The sequence below is a fragment of the Cetorhinus maximus genome, chromosome 17, assembly GCF_964194155.1.
Source record: "Cetorhinus maximus chromosome 17, sCetMax3.hap1.1, whole genome shotgun sequence".
NCBI lineage: Eukaryota > Metazoa > Chordata > Chondrichthyes > Lamniformes > Cetorhinidae > Cetorhinus > Cetorhinus maximus.
In genome coordinates, this window is record NC_135895.1 from 83,567,922 (window position 1) to 83,587,418 (window position 19,497).

General features: G+C 44.9%; 1 protein-coding gene across 1 annotated transcript in view; it reads left to right on the forward strand.

The window, feature by feature from the left end:
• Window positions 1-19,497, forward strand: part of LOC144692552 (uncharacterized) — a 59,538-nt gene that overhangs the window by 35,734 nt on the left and 4,307 nt on the right. Inside the window, exons 24-28 of the mRNA XM_078561549.1 lie at window positions 1,094-1,195; window positions 5,955-6,056; window positions 6,580-6,657; window positions 8,073-8,171; window positions 19,383-19,490. Of these exons, the coding sequence (XP_078417675.1) occupies window positions 1,094-1,195; window positions 5,955-6,056; window positions 6,580-6,657; window positions 8,073-8,171; window positions 19,383-19,490 (489 nt within the window). The remainder of the gene's footprint in view (window positions 1-1,093; window positions 1,196-5,954; window positions 6,057-6,579; window positions 6,658-8,072; window positions 8,172-19,382; window positions 19,491-19,497) is intronic.

Here is a 19,497-nt window from a genome sequence, read left to right on the forward strand (position 1 = left end):
GATTCCAGCCCAGAACTGCTGCAAAGAACTCATGGCCCTAAAAGGCTAGAAGACCAAGTTTTGTGACACTTCCCTTGAGCACCTTTTGGACACTGTGGATGCCCGCTGTGACGTCCTCTAAACCCGATTTGGCTGCTGGAGGGCAGCAAAGTTACCACTCCGGCTTGGTAGGTGATGGCGATGATGATCAGTGCCAATGCTGCACAGAAGATGTTGGCCGACATAGGATGATCGATCTCATACGTGCCGCCATGGTAAGTTAACCATCTCATCACTCTAAACCCACATACTCAAGCCCATCACACATTCAATGGCATCTTACTGCCAGCTCAACAGACATCACTACCCATTCTCACACACATACCCTCACATGTCCATCTCACCTCATCACTTGTGGAGACTGCCTCCTCAGCCCTCACCATTTTGAGGCCCCTTGCACAGATCAACATGCTCCCCCACACACACCCTGGGACCCTCCTTCCCCAGTACAGCTCTAGTCCTGCAGCTTCTTCCCTTGCCTGAGGCCATTTCTCCCCTTTCTCTAAGCAAGCCCTAGCCCTGCAGCTGTTGAAAAGCCACCCACGCCTTATGGTTGGTCTGGTAGGTAGAGACCTGCAGGTGAGTCCCCCTAAAAGTGATGTGGTACTGTATGTAAAGCCTGGCACTGATGATTGCAAGTGCTATCTGAAGCAAGATAGACAAACAAACTTTGAAGTCCTGTGCAAAGTGCCTCCTGCCAGGTGCACGCCTTATGTATGCTGTTGTGAAAAACGCAGCGTGTTTTCCTGCTGAGGTGGGAGGATGATCCAGCATGGGGAAATGATTCTGGCGGGCTGGCCTTATAAGGATATGCAGGTGTATTAAAATGAGGTTCTTGACATCCGATGGCGGGAAATGTGGCCTGCCATCGATCAGTTGAGCAGACAATTGCAAACTGGTTTCACAACTTTGTGAAACCAATTTTTGGCCCTCTCGCCATATTGTCTGCTCATGCCACTGAACGTACTTGATGCCAGCGGCAGGGAGAATTCTGCCCACTACGTTTGTAATTAATGCTCTTTGTTCATAACTGTATTTCTTCTGATTGTCTCAGAATACAGAAATGAGCAGAGATTTGAGGAGCAGAAAGGAAATGAGCAAGAATCGCAATTCGCTGAGGGTGAAAACGGAAGTCAAACCGGTGAAGAAAATCAAGGTAAAAATGGAGAGGAGAGGCAGATGAGATTTTTGAAAAATATTTCCTGTGTTCGACAGAGTGGTAGCTAATTTGCATCCATTTCTTCTTTAGGCACAAATGCTTGGGTAATCTCAATACACACACTGATCCCTCACCAGCTGCCGTGTGTTCTGCCCAGTAGAAGTATGTGGGCACACAATTTCCTCTGAGACGTTTGTCCATGTTAATTGAGAGCTGGGAGAAAACCTCACCTCCTGTTCCCTGTCGGCCATGCACCCCCGACATTACCAAACAGATCATCACATTTTCCCCAGCACAATTAAAAGTACAATTTATCTGAAAGCGCTCGATATGATGCAGCATCACTTTCTGGGATTTTCTTTATGTATGTTCCTGTGCAAAGCTTTCAGCAGTATAGAAACTACATTTATGATTGCAATTAGAAACATAGAAAATAGGAGCAGGAGTAGGCCATTCGGTACCTTCGAGCCTGCTCCGCCATTCATTATGATCATGGCTGATCATCCAACTCAATAGCCTGCTCCTGCTTTCTCCCCATATCCTTTGACCCCTTTCACGCCAAAAGCTATATCTAACTCCTTGAAAGCGTACAATGTTTTGGCCTCAACTACTTTTTATGATAGCAAATTCCACAGGCTCACCACTCTCTGGGTGAAGAAATTTCTCCTCATCTCAGTCCTAAATGGTCTACCCCGTATCGTCAGACTGTGACTCCTGATTCTGGACTTCCCCACCATCGGGAACATCCTTCCTACATCTACCCTGTCTAGTCCTGTTAGAATTTTATGTTTCTATGAGATCCCCCCTCATTCTTCTGAACTCCAGCGAATATAACCCTAACGGACGCAATCTTTCCTCATATGTCAGTCCCGCCATCCCAGGAATCAGTCTGGTAAACCTTTGCTGCACTCCCTCTATAGCAAGAACATCCTTCCTCAGATAAGGTGACCAAAACTACACACAATATTCCAAGTGTGGTCTCACCCAGGCCCTGTATAATTGCAGCAAGGCATTCCTGCTCCTGTGCTTGAATCCTCTCGCTATGAAGGCCAACATACCATTTGCCTTCTTTACCGCCTGCTGCACTTGCATGCTTACCGTCAGCTACTGGTGTACGAGGACACCCAGGTCTCATTGCACATTCCCCTCTCTCAATTTATAGCCATTCAGAGAATAATCTGCCTTCCTCTTTTTGCTACCAAAGTGGATAACCTCACATTTATCCTCGTTATACTGCATCTGCCATGCATTTGCCCACTCACTCAGCTTGTCCAAATCACACTGAAGCATCTCTGCATCCTCCTCACAGCTCACCCTCCCACCCAGCTTTGTGTCATTTGCAAATTTAGAGATATTACATTTAGTTCCCTCATCTAAATCATTATATATATTGTGAATAGTTGGGGTCCCAGCACCGATCCCTGTGATACCCCACTAGTCACTGCCTGCCATTCGGAAAGAGACCCATTTATTACTACTCTTTGTTTCCTGTCTGCCAACCAGTTTTCTATCCATCTCAATACACTACCCCCAATCCCACGCGCTGGAGTTCAGAAGAATGAGGGGGGATCTCATAGAAACCTATAAATTTTACACACACTCTTATGTGGGACTTTGTCGAAAGCCTTCTGAAAGTCCAAATAAACCATATCCACTGGCTCCCCTTCATCAACTCTACTAGTTACATCCTCAAAAAATTCCAGTAGATTTGTCAAACATGATTTCCCTTTCGTAAATCCATGCTGACTGTCCAATTCTGCCACTGTTTTCCAAGTGCTCAGCTATTAAATCTTTTATAATGGACTCTAGAATTGTCCCCACTACTGACTTCGGGCTGACTGGTCTACAATTGTCTGTTTTCTCTCTACTTCCCTTTTTAAATAGTGGGGTTACATTAGCTACCCTCCAAGCTGTATGAACTGTTCCAGAGTCTGTAGAATCTCAGAAGATGACCACCAATGCATCCACTATTTCTAGGGCCACTTCCTTAAGTACTCTGGGATGTAGTTGGCCAATTGTTGAGCAACTGTTTAAATGGAGGGTTTCAGACCCAGGAATCTCTTGATTTGGAATTTGCAGTGATTATTCCTAACCACATATATTCTGTTCCTCTCAGGATCCACAAGTGAAAAGTGTGATAGGTGGTTGATGGACTCTCTGCAAACTCCACTGTGCACAGAGGGTACTCAGGATGGTGAGGGCAATCAATAGTCTCTATGTTGGACAGAGTGCAAAGCTCATTTACATTCAATTCTTGACTTTTTAATGACAGGTGTCTTCATGCAAACATTGTTCTTTCTGCATATGCCACTTACTCTTCCTAGTATAAGAATACAGACACACGATTTACTCTGAAATCACTCTCAAAGTCATAACAAAACTGAGAGTTTGGCAGAGCGGAGGGCAAGTCCTTGCCTTCTGTTCTAAAACTTCCCTGCCTCCCCATATAACTAGATAGAGGCAGACTTCAGCTGTGTGTAGGTTAATTCACAAATTACCTTGATAAGTAAGAGGCACAAAATGCTCTGGGGCTTCTTGCTTTTGTATAATTGCATTAGCTCATTTGTGACTCTGCTCAAGAAAAACTTGTAGCTAAACTTTTTAAAGTTGAAAATGATATTGGAAAGGTTAAGGTAAGAGGAGGTACGGTGATAGTGTTAATCAAAGAGTCCCATACAGCACTAAAACACTTTGCAATTGCTGAATCTTGTTGCTTAGAGCTCAGAATTCAGCAGGTAACTACTATTCTGCTAAATGTATTTTTTAGACTGATAATTAATACTATAGAGAGAGAGCAGATGATATTGTGAAACGTCAGTTGAAGTACCTGTTAGCATAAGAAGCTTTCAATTAGATCACATTCAGGCTCCATGCTGATAAGGCAGCCACTGGTGATAGTTCCCTGTTGAATTTAATGACAAACCCAATGAAGCAAGGTACAGTCTGAAAACCTTGTGTCACTTAATTGATCAAAGCGGTCTTCCCTTTGGAGGATTGTGGGAAACGCACTTACTCTGAGGTCTGAGGCAATCTTTTTTCAAAACTGATGGGTAGGAATTGTGAGAAAGCAGACTATTCCTACCTGACCTAGTTTCTGCTTACAGTGGTGGCTTGTGTTTGACTGACAACATAACTTCATGGGAAAAGTCATATGTGGACTGATTGGTACAGCAATACACAGCACCATCCAGAGTGATACCTCCAAGTCTCTTGATGCAGAGCTCCAAATATTGTAATTTGATCAAATACTGTATTATTTTTCATATTACAAACAGTGTCATTCATTGCAGGAATTTGTTTGCAGATTGGACACTAATCTCTGCAGAGCTGCTTCCTGCTGTCATCAGAACCACTTGTCGATCACCTCCTGTACAGGCTTTCTGCTATACATTATTGGGCAGATCATCTGTCCAAAATCATCTGACTCGATTTCAGTGTGCAATCCTTCTTTATCAAGACTTTATTTTGTGTGCATCGATGCAAAGGTTTCTGTTTCTGAGAAATAGCCTTACAATTATGAGTGTTTGCCACGTTCTTGATAAAAGACACAATGGGCAGAATTTTTAGGTTGGTATGCCGGTATGATCGGCGGGTCCGGGAGCGGCTGGGGAACAGACTGCCACTTGCGCTCAGCCCCTGACCATGATTTCAGGCTGGCTGGCCAATGAAATGCTCAGCGCTGCCAGGGTGTGGGCGGAGGGAGGGCGGGCGCTAACCTAAGCGCGGGCGCGGGGGAGAAAGCTCCCTGAAGGCAGAGAAAGCTCCCTGAAGGCAGAGAGCTGCCTCAGGGAGCTGAAGAATTTAAAAGCAATAAATAAAGACCGTCTCTCCAAAACCACTTGATGAGATTTCAGCCTGGAATGGTTCTTTGTCAGGACTTTATTTTGTGTGCATCGATGTAAAGGTTTCAGTGTTTGAGAAATTGTTTTTATGAGTTTTTGGCACCTTTTTCATAAAAGACACTGGCTAGAGTTTTATAATCCGTCCCAGTGGGTTCTGAGGCGGGGTGGGGGGGAGTGTGAAATTGCATACTGGGATTCCCTCCTGGTTGCTGCCTGGCCCGACCTTGTAGCAATTTTACACAGGGGTGGGCAGGGCCTCAGACAGGAAGCCCACCCTAGCCCCAGTTAAGGCCCTTAAATGGCCACTTAATGGCTACTTAAGAAACTTTTCCCACCCAGCCTCAATTTTTAGGCTGGTGGGCAGATGACAGCTCAGGGGGAAAATGCGTCAACAAAATAAGTTTGATCTTGGGTGTGAAATGGTGGGGCCGCCTCCATCAGAAGCCCCCTTCCGACTGGGGGCACCCTCCCGTTATGGCTTGGTGACCTCTGGATATCACCCCCCCCCGCAACCTGACCTGGTCCCCTGACCTATTGCCCCCCTGACCACCCCCTCAGATGTTCCCTACCCTCCCTGCCCTGGATCCCCTGCCATTTACCTGTCTTCTGGTTCCAGGGATGCAGTGCCAGGCAGCTTCCTACAGTGCCACTTACAGCTACTGCAGCAATGTGTATGGAGTGACTGGTGAGTTGCCAGCCAATCAGATTGGCCTGCAGCTCTCCAAGGCAGGACCTCCTCCTGAGTGAGGGGCAAAAGTCCTGCCTTATGCCAATCAACACTTGTTAGAGCGTAATATGGCATCGGGGCTGCTGGCACATCCTTGCGATTCTTTGGATCCTTAAATTTCAGGCCACTCTGAATTACTGGAGTTAATGCTGTTTGTCCTTAACTGCGTTTCTCCTGATTGTCTCAGCATGCAGAACTGAGCAGAGATTTGAGGAGCAAAAAGGAAATGAGCAAGAATCGCAATTCGCTGAAGGTGAAAATGGAAGTCAAACCATTGCAAAAAATCAAGGTAAAAATGGAGAGGAGATGCAGATGAGATTTTTGAGAACTATTTCCTGTGTTCGAAAGAGTGGACAGCTCATTTGCGTCCATTCTTTCTTTAGGCAAGAATTCTCAATTATGCTCGATACACACTCTGTTCCCTCACCAGCTGCTGTGTGTTCTGCCTGGTAGAAGAATGTGGGCACACAATTTCCTCTGAAACTTTTGTCCATATTAATTGAGAGCTGGGAGAAAACCTCACCTCCTGTTCCCTGTTGGTGGTGCACTCCCGACATTACCAAACAGATCATCACATTTTCCCCGGCACAACTAAACACACAATTTACCTGAAAGCGCTCAATATGATGCAGCATCACTGCCTGGGGTTTTCTTTTTCTATGTTTCTGTGCAAAGCTTTCAGTGTTTTAGAAACTTCATTAACGTTTGCAATTGTTGGGCACCTGTTTAAATGGAGGATTTCAGACCCAAGAATCTGTTTGTGTGGAATGAGCAATGATTGTTCCTAACTGCGTATGTTCTGTTGCTTTCAGAATCCATGAGTGAAAAGGGTGAAAAGGGGTTGATGAGAACTCTGCAACCTCCACAGTGCACAGAGCGTACTCAGGATGGTGAGGAAAATCAATATTCTCTCTGTTGGACAGAGTACAAAGTTCATTTACATTGACTTTAATGACAGGTGTTCGGGTGCCTTCATACAAACTTTGTTCTTTCTGCACATGCCAGTTACTCTTCCCAGTATAAGAATACAGACATGTGAGTTACTCTGAAATCTTTCTCAAAGTCATAACAAAACTGAGTTTGGCAGAGCAGGGAGCAAGTGCTCACCTTCTGTTCTACAACTTCCCTGGCTCCCCATATAACCAGATAGAGGCAGATTTCAGCTGTGTGTACATTAATTCACAAATTATCTTGGTAAGTATGAGGCAAAAAATGCTCTGGGGCTTCTTGCTTTGGTATGACTGCATTAGTGCATTTGTGGCTCGTACTCAGGCAAAACCTGGAGCTGAACTTTTTAAAGTTGCAAATAATATTGGGAAGGTTAAAGTAAAATCAAAGTGCAATGGCAGTGTTAATCCCATCCCGTACAACACTAAAACACGTTGCAATTGCTGCATCTAGTTGCCTGGAGTTCAGAATTCGGCAGGTAACTACTATTGTACTGAATGTATTTTATCGATTGTTAATTATTAGGATAGAGAGAGAGCAAATGATTATTGTGAACCTACAGTACACAACACAATACAGTGTTGGCATCAGTAGCTTTCAATGAGATCACACTCAGGCTCAATGCTGATACGGCAGTCACCTGTGATAGTTCCCTGTTGCATTTAGTGACAGACCCAATGAAACAAGGTACAGTCTGAAAATGCTGGAGCCACTTAACAGATCATTGCAGTCTTCCCTTGAGATGGTTGTGGGAAATGCACTTATTCTGAGGTCTGAGAGATTCTTTTTGCAAAACTGATGGCTCAGAGATGTGAGAAAGTAGACAGTACTATCTGACCTGTTTTCGGCTTACAGTGGTGGCTTGGGAATGATTGACAACGTAACTTGCTGGGAAATGTTGTATATTGACTACAGCAATCCACAGTGCCACCCAGATTGATGCTTTCAAGTCTGTTGATGCAGAGCTCCGCATATTGTAATTTGATCAAATATTTTATTATTTTACATATTGCAAACAGTATAATTCATTGCAGGAAATTGTTTGCAGATTGGACACTAATCTCTGCAGGGCACATGGTGGTGAGCAACCTTTCACTCTCACTACCTGCTCTCATCAGAACCACTTGTCGATCACATCTTGTATACACTTTTTGCCATACATTATTGGACAGATCATCTGTCCAAAATCACCTGATTAGATTTCAGAAATCATTCTTTTTCAGGAATTTAATTTTTGTGCATCGATGCAAAAGTTTCAGTGTTTGAGAAATAGTTTTACAGTTGAGTGACACCTTTTTGATAAAAGACAGTATGGCTGGAATTAATGTTCTTTGTTCTTAACTGCCTTTCTTCTGAGCCTCAGAATACAGAAATGAGCAGAGATTTGAGGAGCAGAAAAGAAATGAGCAAGAGTCGCAATTCGCTGAGAGTGAAAATGGAAGTGAAGAAAATCAAGGTAAAAATGGAGAGGAGATGCAGATGAGACTTTTGAGGAATATTTCTTTCGTTTGACGGAGTGGATAGCTCATTTGCATCCATTTCTTCTTTGGGCAAAAATGCTCTGGTATGCTCGATACACATTTGGTTCCCTCACCAGATACCATGTACTCTGCCCGGTAGAAGAATGTGGGCTCACAATTTCCTCTGAGACTTTTATCCATGTTAATTGAGAGCTGGGAGAAAACCTCACCTCCTGTTCCCTGCCGGCCGTACATCCCCACATTATCAAACAAATCATTACATGTTCCTTGGGACATTGAAACATACAATTTACCTGAAAGCGCTTGATTTGATGCCAGCCTCACTTCCTGGGATTTTCTTTTTGTATGTTTCTGTGCAAAGCATTCAGCATTTTAGAAACTTCATTTACAATTTTGCAATACCTGTTTAAATGGAGGATTTCAGACCCAGGAATCTCTTGGTTTGGAATTGATTGGTACCACATCCACAAACATTCACTCCCTCCACCACCCACGCACAGTAGCAGCAGTGTGTATCATCTTCAAGATGCACTGCAGGAATTCACCAAGGCTCCTTAGACAGCACATTCCAAACTCACAACCACTACCATTTAGAAGGACAAGGGCTGCAGATAGATGAGGATATCACCAACTGGAAGTTCCCCTCCAAGTCACTCACCATCCTGACTTGGAAATATATCGGTCGTTCCTTCATGGTCACTTAGTCAAAATCCTGGAACTCCCTCCCTAACAGCACTGTGGGTGTACCTACACCACATGGACTGCAGTGGATCAAGAAGGCAGCTCACCACCTTCTCAAGGGCAACTAGGGGTGGGCAATAAATGCTGGCCCAGCCAGTGATGCCCACATCCCATGGATTAATTAAAAAAAAAAATTGCAATGAACTGCTTATGTTCTGGTTCTCTCAGAATCCACAAGTGAAATGTGAGATAGGTGTTCGATGGGTCCTCTGCAACCGCCACAGTGGGCAGGGGGTACTTAGGATGGTGAGGAAAATCAATATTCTTTATATTGGGCAGAGTGCGAAGTTCATTTACATTCAGTTGTTGACTTTAATCAAAGGTACTCTTGTGTCTTCTGTACAAACCTTGTTCTTTCTGCTCATACCAGTTACTCTTTCCAGTATAAGAATACAGTCACACGATTTACTCTGAAATCTCTCTCAACGTCACAACAAAATTGAGAGTTTGGCAGAGCTGGGAGCAAGGCCTCGCCTTCTGTTCTGCAACTTCCCTGCCTTCCCATACAACCAGATAGAGGCAGATTTCAGTTGTGTACGTTAATGCACAAATTACCTTAGTAAGTAAGGGGCACAAAATGCTCTTGTGGCTCATTGATTTCCAAATGTATTAGTGTATTTGTGACTTGCACTCAGGCAGAACTTGCAGGGTTTATATTGAGAGAGGACAAGATAAGGTGGCATGGTAGTGTTAAAGAGTCCTGTACACCACTTTAACATGGTGCAATTGTTGAACCTAGTTGCTTAGAGTTCTGAATTCAGCAGGGAAATATTATTGTATTGAATGTAGTTTATGGACTGGTGAATGTTAGGGAAGAGAGCGAGCAGATGATATTGAGAAAAGTCAGTCTCACTACCTGTTGTCAGCAGAAGCTCTCATGTGATTACATCATAGAACTGCAGTCAAGCTCCATGTTGATCCATGATCACAGAATCACTGAATGGTCACAGCTTAGGAGGAGGCCATTCAGCCCATCATGTCTGCATTGAAGGGAGGAGGAGTAGGGATTAAAAGGATTGCCACACAGATTGCAGATTGCCAATTGATCAGATCAACGCTCTGCAGTCCTGCCATGACCAGTCGAGAATGGTGGTCACAACTAAACAGGATGACTCTCCAAAAACATTCCCATCTTCAATGATGGTAGAGCCCAGCATGACGGTATAAAACACAAGGCTGAAGCTTTTCAACCATCTTCAGCCGGAAGTGCTGAGTTTATGATCCATTTTGGCCTCTTTCTTAGGTCTCCACTATCATAGATGCCAGTCTTTAGACAATCCGACTCACTCCACGTGATATGAATAAATAGCTGAAGGCACTGGATACAGCAAAGGCTAGGGGCCCTGACAACATCCCGCCTATACCACTGAAGACTTGTGCTCCAGAATTAACTGCACTCTTAGCCAAGCTGTTCCATTACAGCTACAACACTGGCATCTGCTGGATAATGTGGAAAATGACCCAGCTATGTCCTGTTCACAAAAATCAGGAGAAATCCAAACTGGCGAATTACTGCCCCATCAGTCTACTCTCATCATCACAGTAATGGAACATGTCGCTGACGGTGCTACCAAGTGGCACTTAGTCAGCAACAACTTACTAAATGATGTGCAGTTTTACTTCTGCCAAATTACAGCCTTGATCCAAACATGGAAAAAGGAGCTAAGTTCCAGAGGTGAACTGAGAGTGACTGAATTTGACATCCAGGCAGCATTTGACTAAGTGCATCAAGGAACCATAGCAAAATTGAAATCAGTGGGAATCGGGGGTAAACTGCCCACTGTTTGGAGTCATACCTTGTACAAAACAAGGTAGTTGTGGTTGTTGGAGGCCAATCATCTCAGCCCCAGGACATTACTACAGGTGTTCCTCAAGCAGTGTCTTAGATGCAACCATCTTCGGCTGTTTCATCAATGACCTTCCTTCCAACATAAAATAAGAAGCTGGGATGATTGCATCGTGTTCAGTGCAACTCACAACTCCTCAGATAATGAAGCTGTCAGTGTCCAAATGCAGCAAGACCTGGACAACACAGTGTTCCGAACAGGAGGGGGATTAATTTAAACAGCCCTGATTTCTCCACTCACTGCCCGTCTGTAAACAGAAAGGTGTTTTTGATTTCTGATTTTCCCCCTTTTATAACTGGTGGCGTATTTTCCCCAACTCTTCAGTTTTGGAGTTATCCAATACTCTGTTAATAACCTCACAGCAAACTTGAGATAAGATAAAATAAAAGGGGTAGTTTATTTTCCACACACGCACAAAATGCAGGAAGGGGTTTTGTTTGGCTCAAATGTTTATACAAGTCACTTTCCAGGAGGATGATGAGGTAGTCTTTGTCCTTTGGAACAGCTGAGAATCTTCTGGAACAACGAGCATGTGATCAGCTGCAGGAAAAAAATCATTTTGTAAAGTAGCCAGGCTGACATAGGTATACTTTTCTTCCTGGACAGGACAGCAAGCTTAGGCTGATAAATGGAAAGTAACATTCACGCCACACAACTACCAGACAAGTACCATGTCTAACAAGAGAGAATCTAACCTTCTCCCCATGAAATTCAATGGCATTACTATCCTTGAAGTTCTCATCATCAACATCCTACAGAGATAGCCATAAAAATACAGTGGCTACAAGGGCACATCAGAGGCTGGGAATTCTACGGCAAATATCGGACCTTCTGACTCCCCAGAGCCTGTCCATCATCTTCAAGGCACAAGTAAAGAGTGTGATGCAATACTGTCCACTTGCTTTGATGAGTGCAGCTTCAACAAAACACAAGAGCATTCAGACATCTGACAGAACAGCCCACTCGATTGGCACCCTATCCACCATCTTAAACATTTATTCCCTTCATCACTGGCACACAGTGACAACAGTGTGCCATCCACAAGACGCAATGCAGTAACTCACCAAGGAACTTCGACAGCAATTTCCAAACTTGTAATCACCTAGAAGGACAAGGGCAGCAGATGCATGGGAACACCACCACTTGCAAGTCCTCCTCCAAGTCACTTTTAATCCTGTCTTGGCATTATATTCTTATTCCTTCACTGTCACTGGGTCAAAATCCTGGACCTCCATTCCGAACAGCACTTTGGACGCACCTGCATCACGTAAACTGTAACGTTTCAAGAGGCTGCTCATCACCACTTTCTTGAGGGCAATTAGGGATGGGCAATAAATGCTGGCCTTGCCATCAATGCTCACATCCCAAGAACATGAGGCAGATTTAAGTTGTACATGTGTTTATAAACAAGGCACTGTGATTAAATTTGCTAAGTAAGAGTTTAAAATGTTTCAGGGATGAGAGTGGCTGAAGATAAAAAGTTAATTTTTTGTGACAATGAATCATATAATTATAGCACTTTTATGATCTGTAGTGAAATCACTGAGTTCACCATCATCAACATCCTAGGGGGATAGCCATACAAATTGGGTAAGGAATGAAACCGGATGGACCACCTGGCATCGACTTAGAGACTGGAAATGACAACGGCAAACTCAGCTTTGTCGACCCTGCAACGTCCTCCTTAGTAACATCTGGGGCTTTGTGCCAAAATTCGTACAGCTGTCCTACAGACTAGTCAAGCAACAGCCTGACATAGTCATACTCATCACAAAAACAGAATTACCTGGAAAAACTCAGCAGGTCTGGCAGCATCGGCGGAGAAGAAATCAGTTAACGTTTCGAGCCTTCATGGCCCTTCGGCAGAACTGGAGCATAGTTAGAAGAAGGGAGAAATATAAATTGGTTTAAGGTGGGTGGGGCGGGGGGGGGTGGGGGGTGGTGGAGAGAGAGACATTGAGGGTGTGGTGTGGTGATTGTGGGGATGAGCAGATAATCAAAAGATGTCACAGACAAAAGGGTCAAAGAGGTGTTGAAGGTGGTGGTATTTGTCTGAGAAAAGTGCTAATTAAGAATGGAAGACAGGATATTCAAAGTACAGCTGTAGTGGGGGTGGGGTGGAAAGACTAAAGGTTTTAGTTTTAGATTTAAAAATAATGGAAATAGGTGGGGAAAGAAGAATCTATATAAATTATTGAAGAAAAAAAAGCGGGGGGGGGTGGGGAAAGAAACGGGGTGGGGATGGGGGGAGGGGGAGTTTAAGATCTGAAGTTGTTGAATTCAATATTCAGCCCGGAGGGCTGTAAAGTGCCTAGTCGGAAGATGAGGTGCTGTTCCTCCAGTTTGCGTTGGGCTTCACTGGAACAATGCAGCAAGCCAAGGACAGACATGTGGGCAAGAGAACAGGGTGGAGTGTTAAAATGGCAAGCGACAGGGAGGTTTGGGTCTTTCTTGCGGACAGACCGCAGGTGTTCCGCAAAACGGTCGCCCAGTTTGCGTTTGGTCTCTCCAATGTAGAGGAGACCGCATTGGGAGCAACGAATGCAGTAGACTAGGGGAAATGCAAGTGAAATGCTGCTTCACTTGAAAGGAGTGTTTGGGCCCTTGGACGGTGAGGAGAGAGGAAGTGAAGGGGCAGGTGTTGCATCTTCTGCGTGGGCATGGGGAGGTGCCATAAGTGGGGGTTGAGGAGTAGGGGGTGATGGAGGAGTGGACCAGGGTGTCCCGGAGGGAACGATCCCTACGGAATGCCGTCGGGGGGGTGAAGGGAAGATGTGTTTGGTGGTGGCATCATGCTGGAGTTGGCGGAAATGGCGGAGGATGATCCTTTGAATGCGGAGGCTGGTGGGGTGATAAGTGAGGACAAGGGGGACCCTCTTTGACCCTTTTGTCTGTGACATCTTTTGATTATCTGCTCATCCCCACAATCACCACACCACACCCTCAATGTCTCTCTCTCCACCCCCCCCACCACCCACCTTAAACCAATTTATATTTCTCCCTTCTTCTAACTATGCTCCAGTTCTGCCGAAGGGCCATGAAGGCTCGAAACGTTAACTGACTTCTTCTCCGCCGATGCTGCCAGACCTGCTGAGTTTTTCCAGGTAATTCTGTTTTTGTTTTGGATTTCCAGCATCCGCAGTAGCTTTTAGCTTTTTGTTTTTATAGTCATACTCATACCTGACAGATAATGTCCAAAACACCACCATCACCATCCCTGGGTATGTCCTGTCCCACTGGCAGGACAGACCCAGCAAAAGTGGTGGCACAGTGATATACAGCCAGGAGGGAGTTACCCTGGGAGTCCTCAACATCGACTCTGGACCCCATGAAGTCCCATGACATCAGGCCATACATGGGCAAAGAAACCTCCTGCTGATTACCACATACCACCCCCACCTCAGCTGATGAATCAGTACTCCTCCATGTTGAACACCACTTGGAGGAAGCATTGAGGGTGTCAAGGGCACAGAATGTACTCTGCATGGGAAACTTCAATGTTCATCACCAAGAGTGGCTTGGTAGCACCACTATAGAAGAACTGGCTGAGTCCTAAAGGACATTGCTGCTAGACTGGGTCTGTGGCAGGTGGTGAAAGAACCAACAAGAGGGAAAAACATACTTTACCTCATCCTCACCAACCTGCCTTCTGCAGATGCATCTGTCCAGTAGGGAGTGACCACCACATAGTCCTTGTGGAGACGAAGTCCCTTCTTCACATTGAGGATACCACCCCACCCCCCCGCCATCGTGTTGTGTAGCACTACCACCATGCTAAATGTGATAGATTTCAAACAGACCTAGCAACTCAAGACTGGAAAACCATGATGCGGTGTGGGCCATCAGCAGCAGCAGAACTGTACTCAATCACAATTTGTAACTTCATGGCCCGGAATATCCCCCACTCTACAATTACCACCAAGCTAGTGGATCAACCCTGGTTCAATGAAAAGTGCAGGAGGGCATGCCAGGAGCAGCACCAGGCAGGCCTAAAAATGAGGTGTTGACCTGGTGAAGTTACTTACGTGCCAAACAGCAGAAGCAGCAAGCGCTAGACAGAGCTAAGCGATTCCACAACCAACGGATCAGATCTAAGCTCTGCAGTCCTGCCACATCCAGTCATGAATGGTGGTGTACAATTAAACAACTCACTGGAGCAGGAGGCTTCACAAATATCCCCATCTTCAATTATGGGAAAGCCCAGCACATCAGTGTAAAAGATAAGGCTGAAGCGTTTGCAACAATCTTCAGCCAGAAGTGCAGAATGGATGATCCATCTCAGCCTCTCCTAGAGGTCTCCAGCATCACAGATGCCAGTCTTAAGCCAGTTTGGTTTATTCCATGCGATATGAAGAAATGCCAGAAGGCACTGGATACTGCAAAGGCTATGGGCCCTGACAATATTCCAGCAATAGTACCTCAGACTTGTGCTCCAGAACTTGTCACGCCACTAGCCAAGCTGTTCCAGTACAGCTACAACACTGGCATTTACCTGGCAATGTGGAAAATTACCCAGGTATGTCTTGTACACAAAAAGCGGAACAAACCCAACTCAGCCAATTACCATCCCATCCATCTACTCTCGATCATCACAAAGTGATGAAAGGGGTCATCAACAGTGATACCAAGTGGCACTTGCATAGCAATCACCTGCTCATTGCGCTTAGTTTGGGTTCCGCCAGGATCATCAAGCTCCTGACCCTATTACAGCCTTGGTTCAAACATGGACGAAAGAGCAGAACTCCAGAGGTGAGGTGAGAATGACTGCCCTTGACATCAAGGAAGCATTTGACTGAGTGACTGCTCCTTGGCATCACGGAGCACTAGCAAAACTGGAGTCAATGGGAATCAGGGGGAAAAGATTCTGCTGTTTGGAGTCATACCTAGCACAAAGAAATATGGTTGTGGTTGTTGGAGGTCAATCATCTCAGTTCCGGGACATCACTCTAGGAGTTCCTCAGGGTAGTGTCCTAGGCCCAACCATCTTCAGCTGCTTCATCAATGACCTTCCTTCCATCATAAAGTCAGAAGTGGGGATATTTGCTGATGATTGCACAATGTTCAGCACCATTCGCGACTCCTCAGATACTGAAACAATCCAAATGCAGCAAGACCTGGACAATATCCAGGCTTGGGTTGACAAGTAGCAAGTAACATTCATGCCACAAATGTGCCAGGCAATGACCATCTCCAACAAGAGAGAATCGAACCATCACCCCTTGATATTCAGTGGCATTACTATCGCTGAATCCTCCACTATCAACATTCTGGGGATTACCATTGACCAGAAATAGGGCTGGACTAGCCATATAAATACTGTGGCTGCAAGAGCAGTCAGAGGCTCTGATTCCTGCAGCGAGTAACTCACCTCCTGACTCCCCACCCTGTCCACCATCTACAAGGCATAAGTCAGAGTGTGAAGGAATACTCTCCATTTGCCTGGATGAGGGCAGCTCTAACAACACTCAAGAAGCTTGACGCCATCCAGGACAAAGCACCCTGCTTGATTGGCACCCCATCGACAAACATTCACTTTCTCCACCACCGACGCATGGTGGCAGCAGTGTGTACAAGATGCACTGCAGCAACTCACCAAGGCTCCTTTGACAGTACATTCCAAACCCATGACTGCAACCATCTAGAAGGACAAGGGCAGCAGACACATGGGGATACCACCACCTGGAAGTTCCCCTCCAAGCCACACACCAACCTGATTTGGAAATATATCGCCATTCCTTCACTTTCACTGGGTCAAAATCCTAGAACTCTCTCCCTAACAGTATGGTGGGTGTACCTACACCACATGGACTGCAGCAGTTCAAGAAGGCAGCTCACCACCATCTTCTCAAGGGCAATTAGGAATGGGCGAATAATGCTGGCCTAGCCAGCAACGTCCACATTCCATGAGTGAATAAAAAAGTAACGCAAATACTTGTAGGCCACTTCAAATAGGTGGAATTATTGGACTTCAGTTTGGTAGTGTCATGAAGCTATTAATGTATATATTATTGGAAAATATTTTTTTTTTAAAATAGAGGTTTAGTCGATGGGTGTGTCCTAATTGGATTAAAGCCAGCTAGTCTGGGTGCTTTGATGTGTACTAGTTTTGAGATGTAAAGAGAGGTAGAGTGCATTTACATTTTTTGAATAGAGCATTCAAAAAGTGGGGTGCGGGTGAAATCTGGCACCTAGCGTGCAGAGACCAAGCAAAATGTTTATATTGCTAATAAAATTGGTACTATGAAAGGGGTTTTATTGTTAGAAGAGGTGAGTTCAAAGAGGCTGGTGATACAATGAGAATTTACATTCAATGAGCTGTGCTAGGTATAAGGATAGCAGTTTTGTGTTTGCGAGGCAGAGGCAATGGAAGATCAAAGTAGCAGTAAGCCTACAACTGTCTCCACAGGAACCAAAGTGAAAGGAACTTCATCTTGAATTTGTAAGGTGAAAATACTTTGCCTAGTGTGTGGTTAAGTCTATGGATTGTTGTTACCTTAATAGAGATTAGTTTAGGAATTTGTTAAAAGTTATGATAAATGGGCAAGAAATGCTGGCTTTGCCAGCGTCACCCACATCCCATGAATGAACATATAAAAAAGTAACTGTTGAAAATTAATGTGATCCCGTATGCCATGAAAAACAAAACAGCAATAAAGCAGTATAGTAACATTCAGTGTATAAATATTAAGATTAATGTATTATAGATCAACATATAATACATCATATAAATATGAACACCTGTATTTTTGATATATTTTGTAAAAATCTTATCATTTTATGTACTTGTGTTGGCCTCAGCCTCCATTTTCCTTGGTAACAGAAGACTCACCCTCTCACCCCATCACCCCCATGCACACATTGTAATCTGCTTATCTCCTTCCACCACACAACCACACACACCCCTCTTCCCACCTGCTCCCTACTTTCACTCAGCAGGTCCTCTTTCCAAACTCTCTTCCCCATGCACACCTTCAGTCACTCAGCAGCCCGTTTTCCCAAATTCCCTCCCCACCACTCAAACACTTAGTAAGCATTCCCTCTTCCCAATCCCCAATTCACCTCGCCCACCACCCAGACTCCACTTCTATCCCTCTCTCCTGTCCGCTGAACCCCATGGAGACTCAAACTCTGCTGCTGTCTCTTCCTCCTACCCCCTCATTTGCTGAATCCCACAGCTATTCCTAGCAGCCAGCTGGAGAGTGCGTCTTCCGGTACGGAGGACAGCAGCCGGGTTGGGGCAGGTGTGAGGCTGTGTAGCAGCACACCCTGGATTGCTCCTGGCCTTGTAATTGGCCAGGATTTTCCAGGCTTTCTGAGACTCTCTCGTCTTGGCTTTAGTAGCGGTGGCAGCAGCAGCGGCTGAGGGGAGGCAGAGATCGGGAAAAAAATTAAAACGACAGAATTCCATGCTACAATTCTGCCAAATTGTGGAAATTTCTCATCCCTGAAATATTCTTGGGGCTCGCAGCTTTGGTATTATAGCATAAGCAGTGTTATGACTACGGCTAAGGCAGGGTTTTGAGCTGAACATTTCAAGTTAAAATATCAAGGAGCAATCAAATACAAGTGAGGAGATTTGGCCATAATAAATGGAGTACTAAAATATGGGACGATTCAAGGGATGGTGGAACAGTGGTATCTATGTTCAGTCTCACTACCTGCTAGCTTCAGAAGCTCTCAATTGAAGCACATTCTATAATCATGGCCTCCAGTGTGGTACTGTACATATAATCTATCTGAAAGCACTTGATCAGCATTAATGACAGGGAGATTTTTATGAGTCTGTGCAAAGATTTGAGGATTGGTAACTACTTGTTTGCAATTAACATTGATTGTTCTTAGCTTCATCAAGTGCTAGGCATTGACTATCTCCAATAACTGAATCTAACCATTTACGCATGACATTCAAAGACATTGCTGAATCTCCACCATCAATACCCTAGGGCTTAGTGTTGACCAGAAACTTAACTGGACTAGGCAAACAAATACTGTGGCAAAAGAACAGGTGAGAGGGTGGGAATTCTGTGTAACTTACCTCTTGATTCCCCAAAAGCCTGTCCACCCTCTCCAAGGCACAAGTCAGGACTGTGATGGAATATTCTCCACTTGCTGGATGAGTGCAGCTGCAACAAAACTCAAGAAGCTCAACATCATGCAAAATAAAGCAGCCTGCTTGATTGCCATCCCATCCACCACCTTAAACATTCACTTGCCACACCACTGGTACACAGTGGCAACAGATGCACTGCACAACTGGCTAAAGCTCCTTCGACATCATCTTCCAAACCCATGACCTCTGCCACCTAGAAGAAGGGAAGTAGACATATGGAACACCACCGCCTGCAAGTTCCCCTCACATCACGCACCATCCTAATTCAGATATATATTGCCATTTCTTCATTGCCCTTGGTCAAAATCTTGGAACTCTCCCCTGAACAACACTGTTGGACTTGCACCACATGGACTGCAGCTCTTCAAGAAGGCAGCTCACCACTGCTTACTCAAGGGCAATCAGGGATGAGCAATAAATGCTGGCCTGCCAGTGACACCCACATCCAATGAATGAATTTAAAAAGTAAATATTCTTGTTTCACTCAGGTCACCCAGGCGATAAATGGAAATACCTTGAGAAACCATCTGGAAATCTGCAAGAGTCTCAGATTACTGACGTGCCAAACTTACATCAATTTGAACAAGATAAAAATGGTGAGAA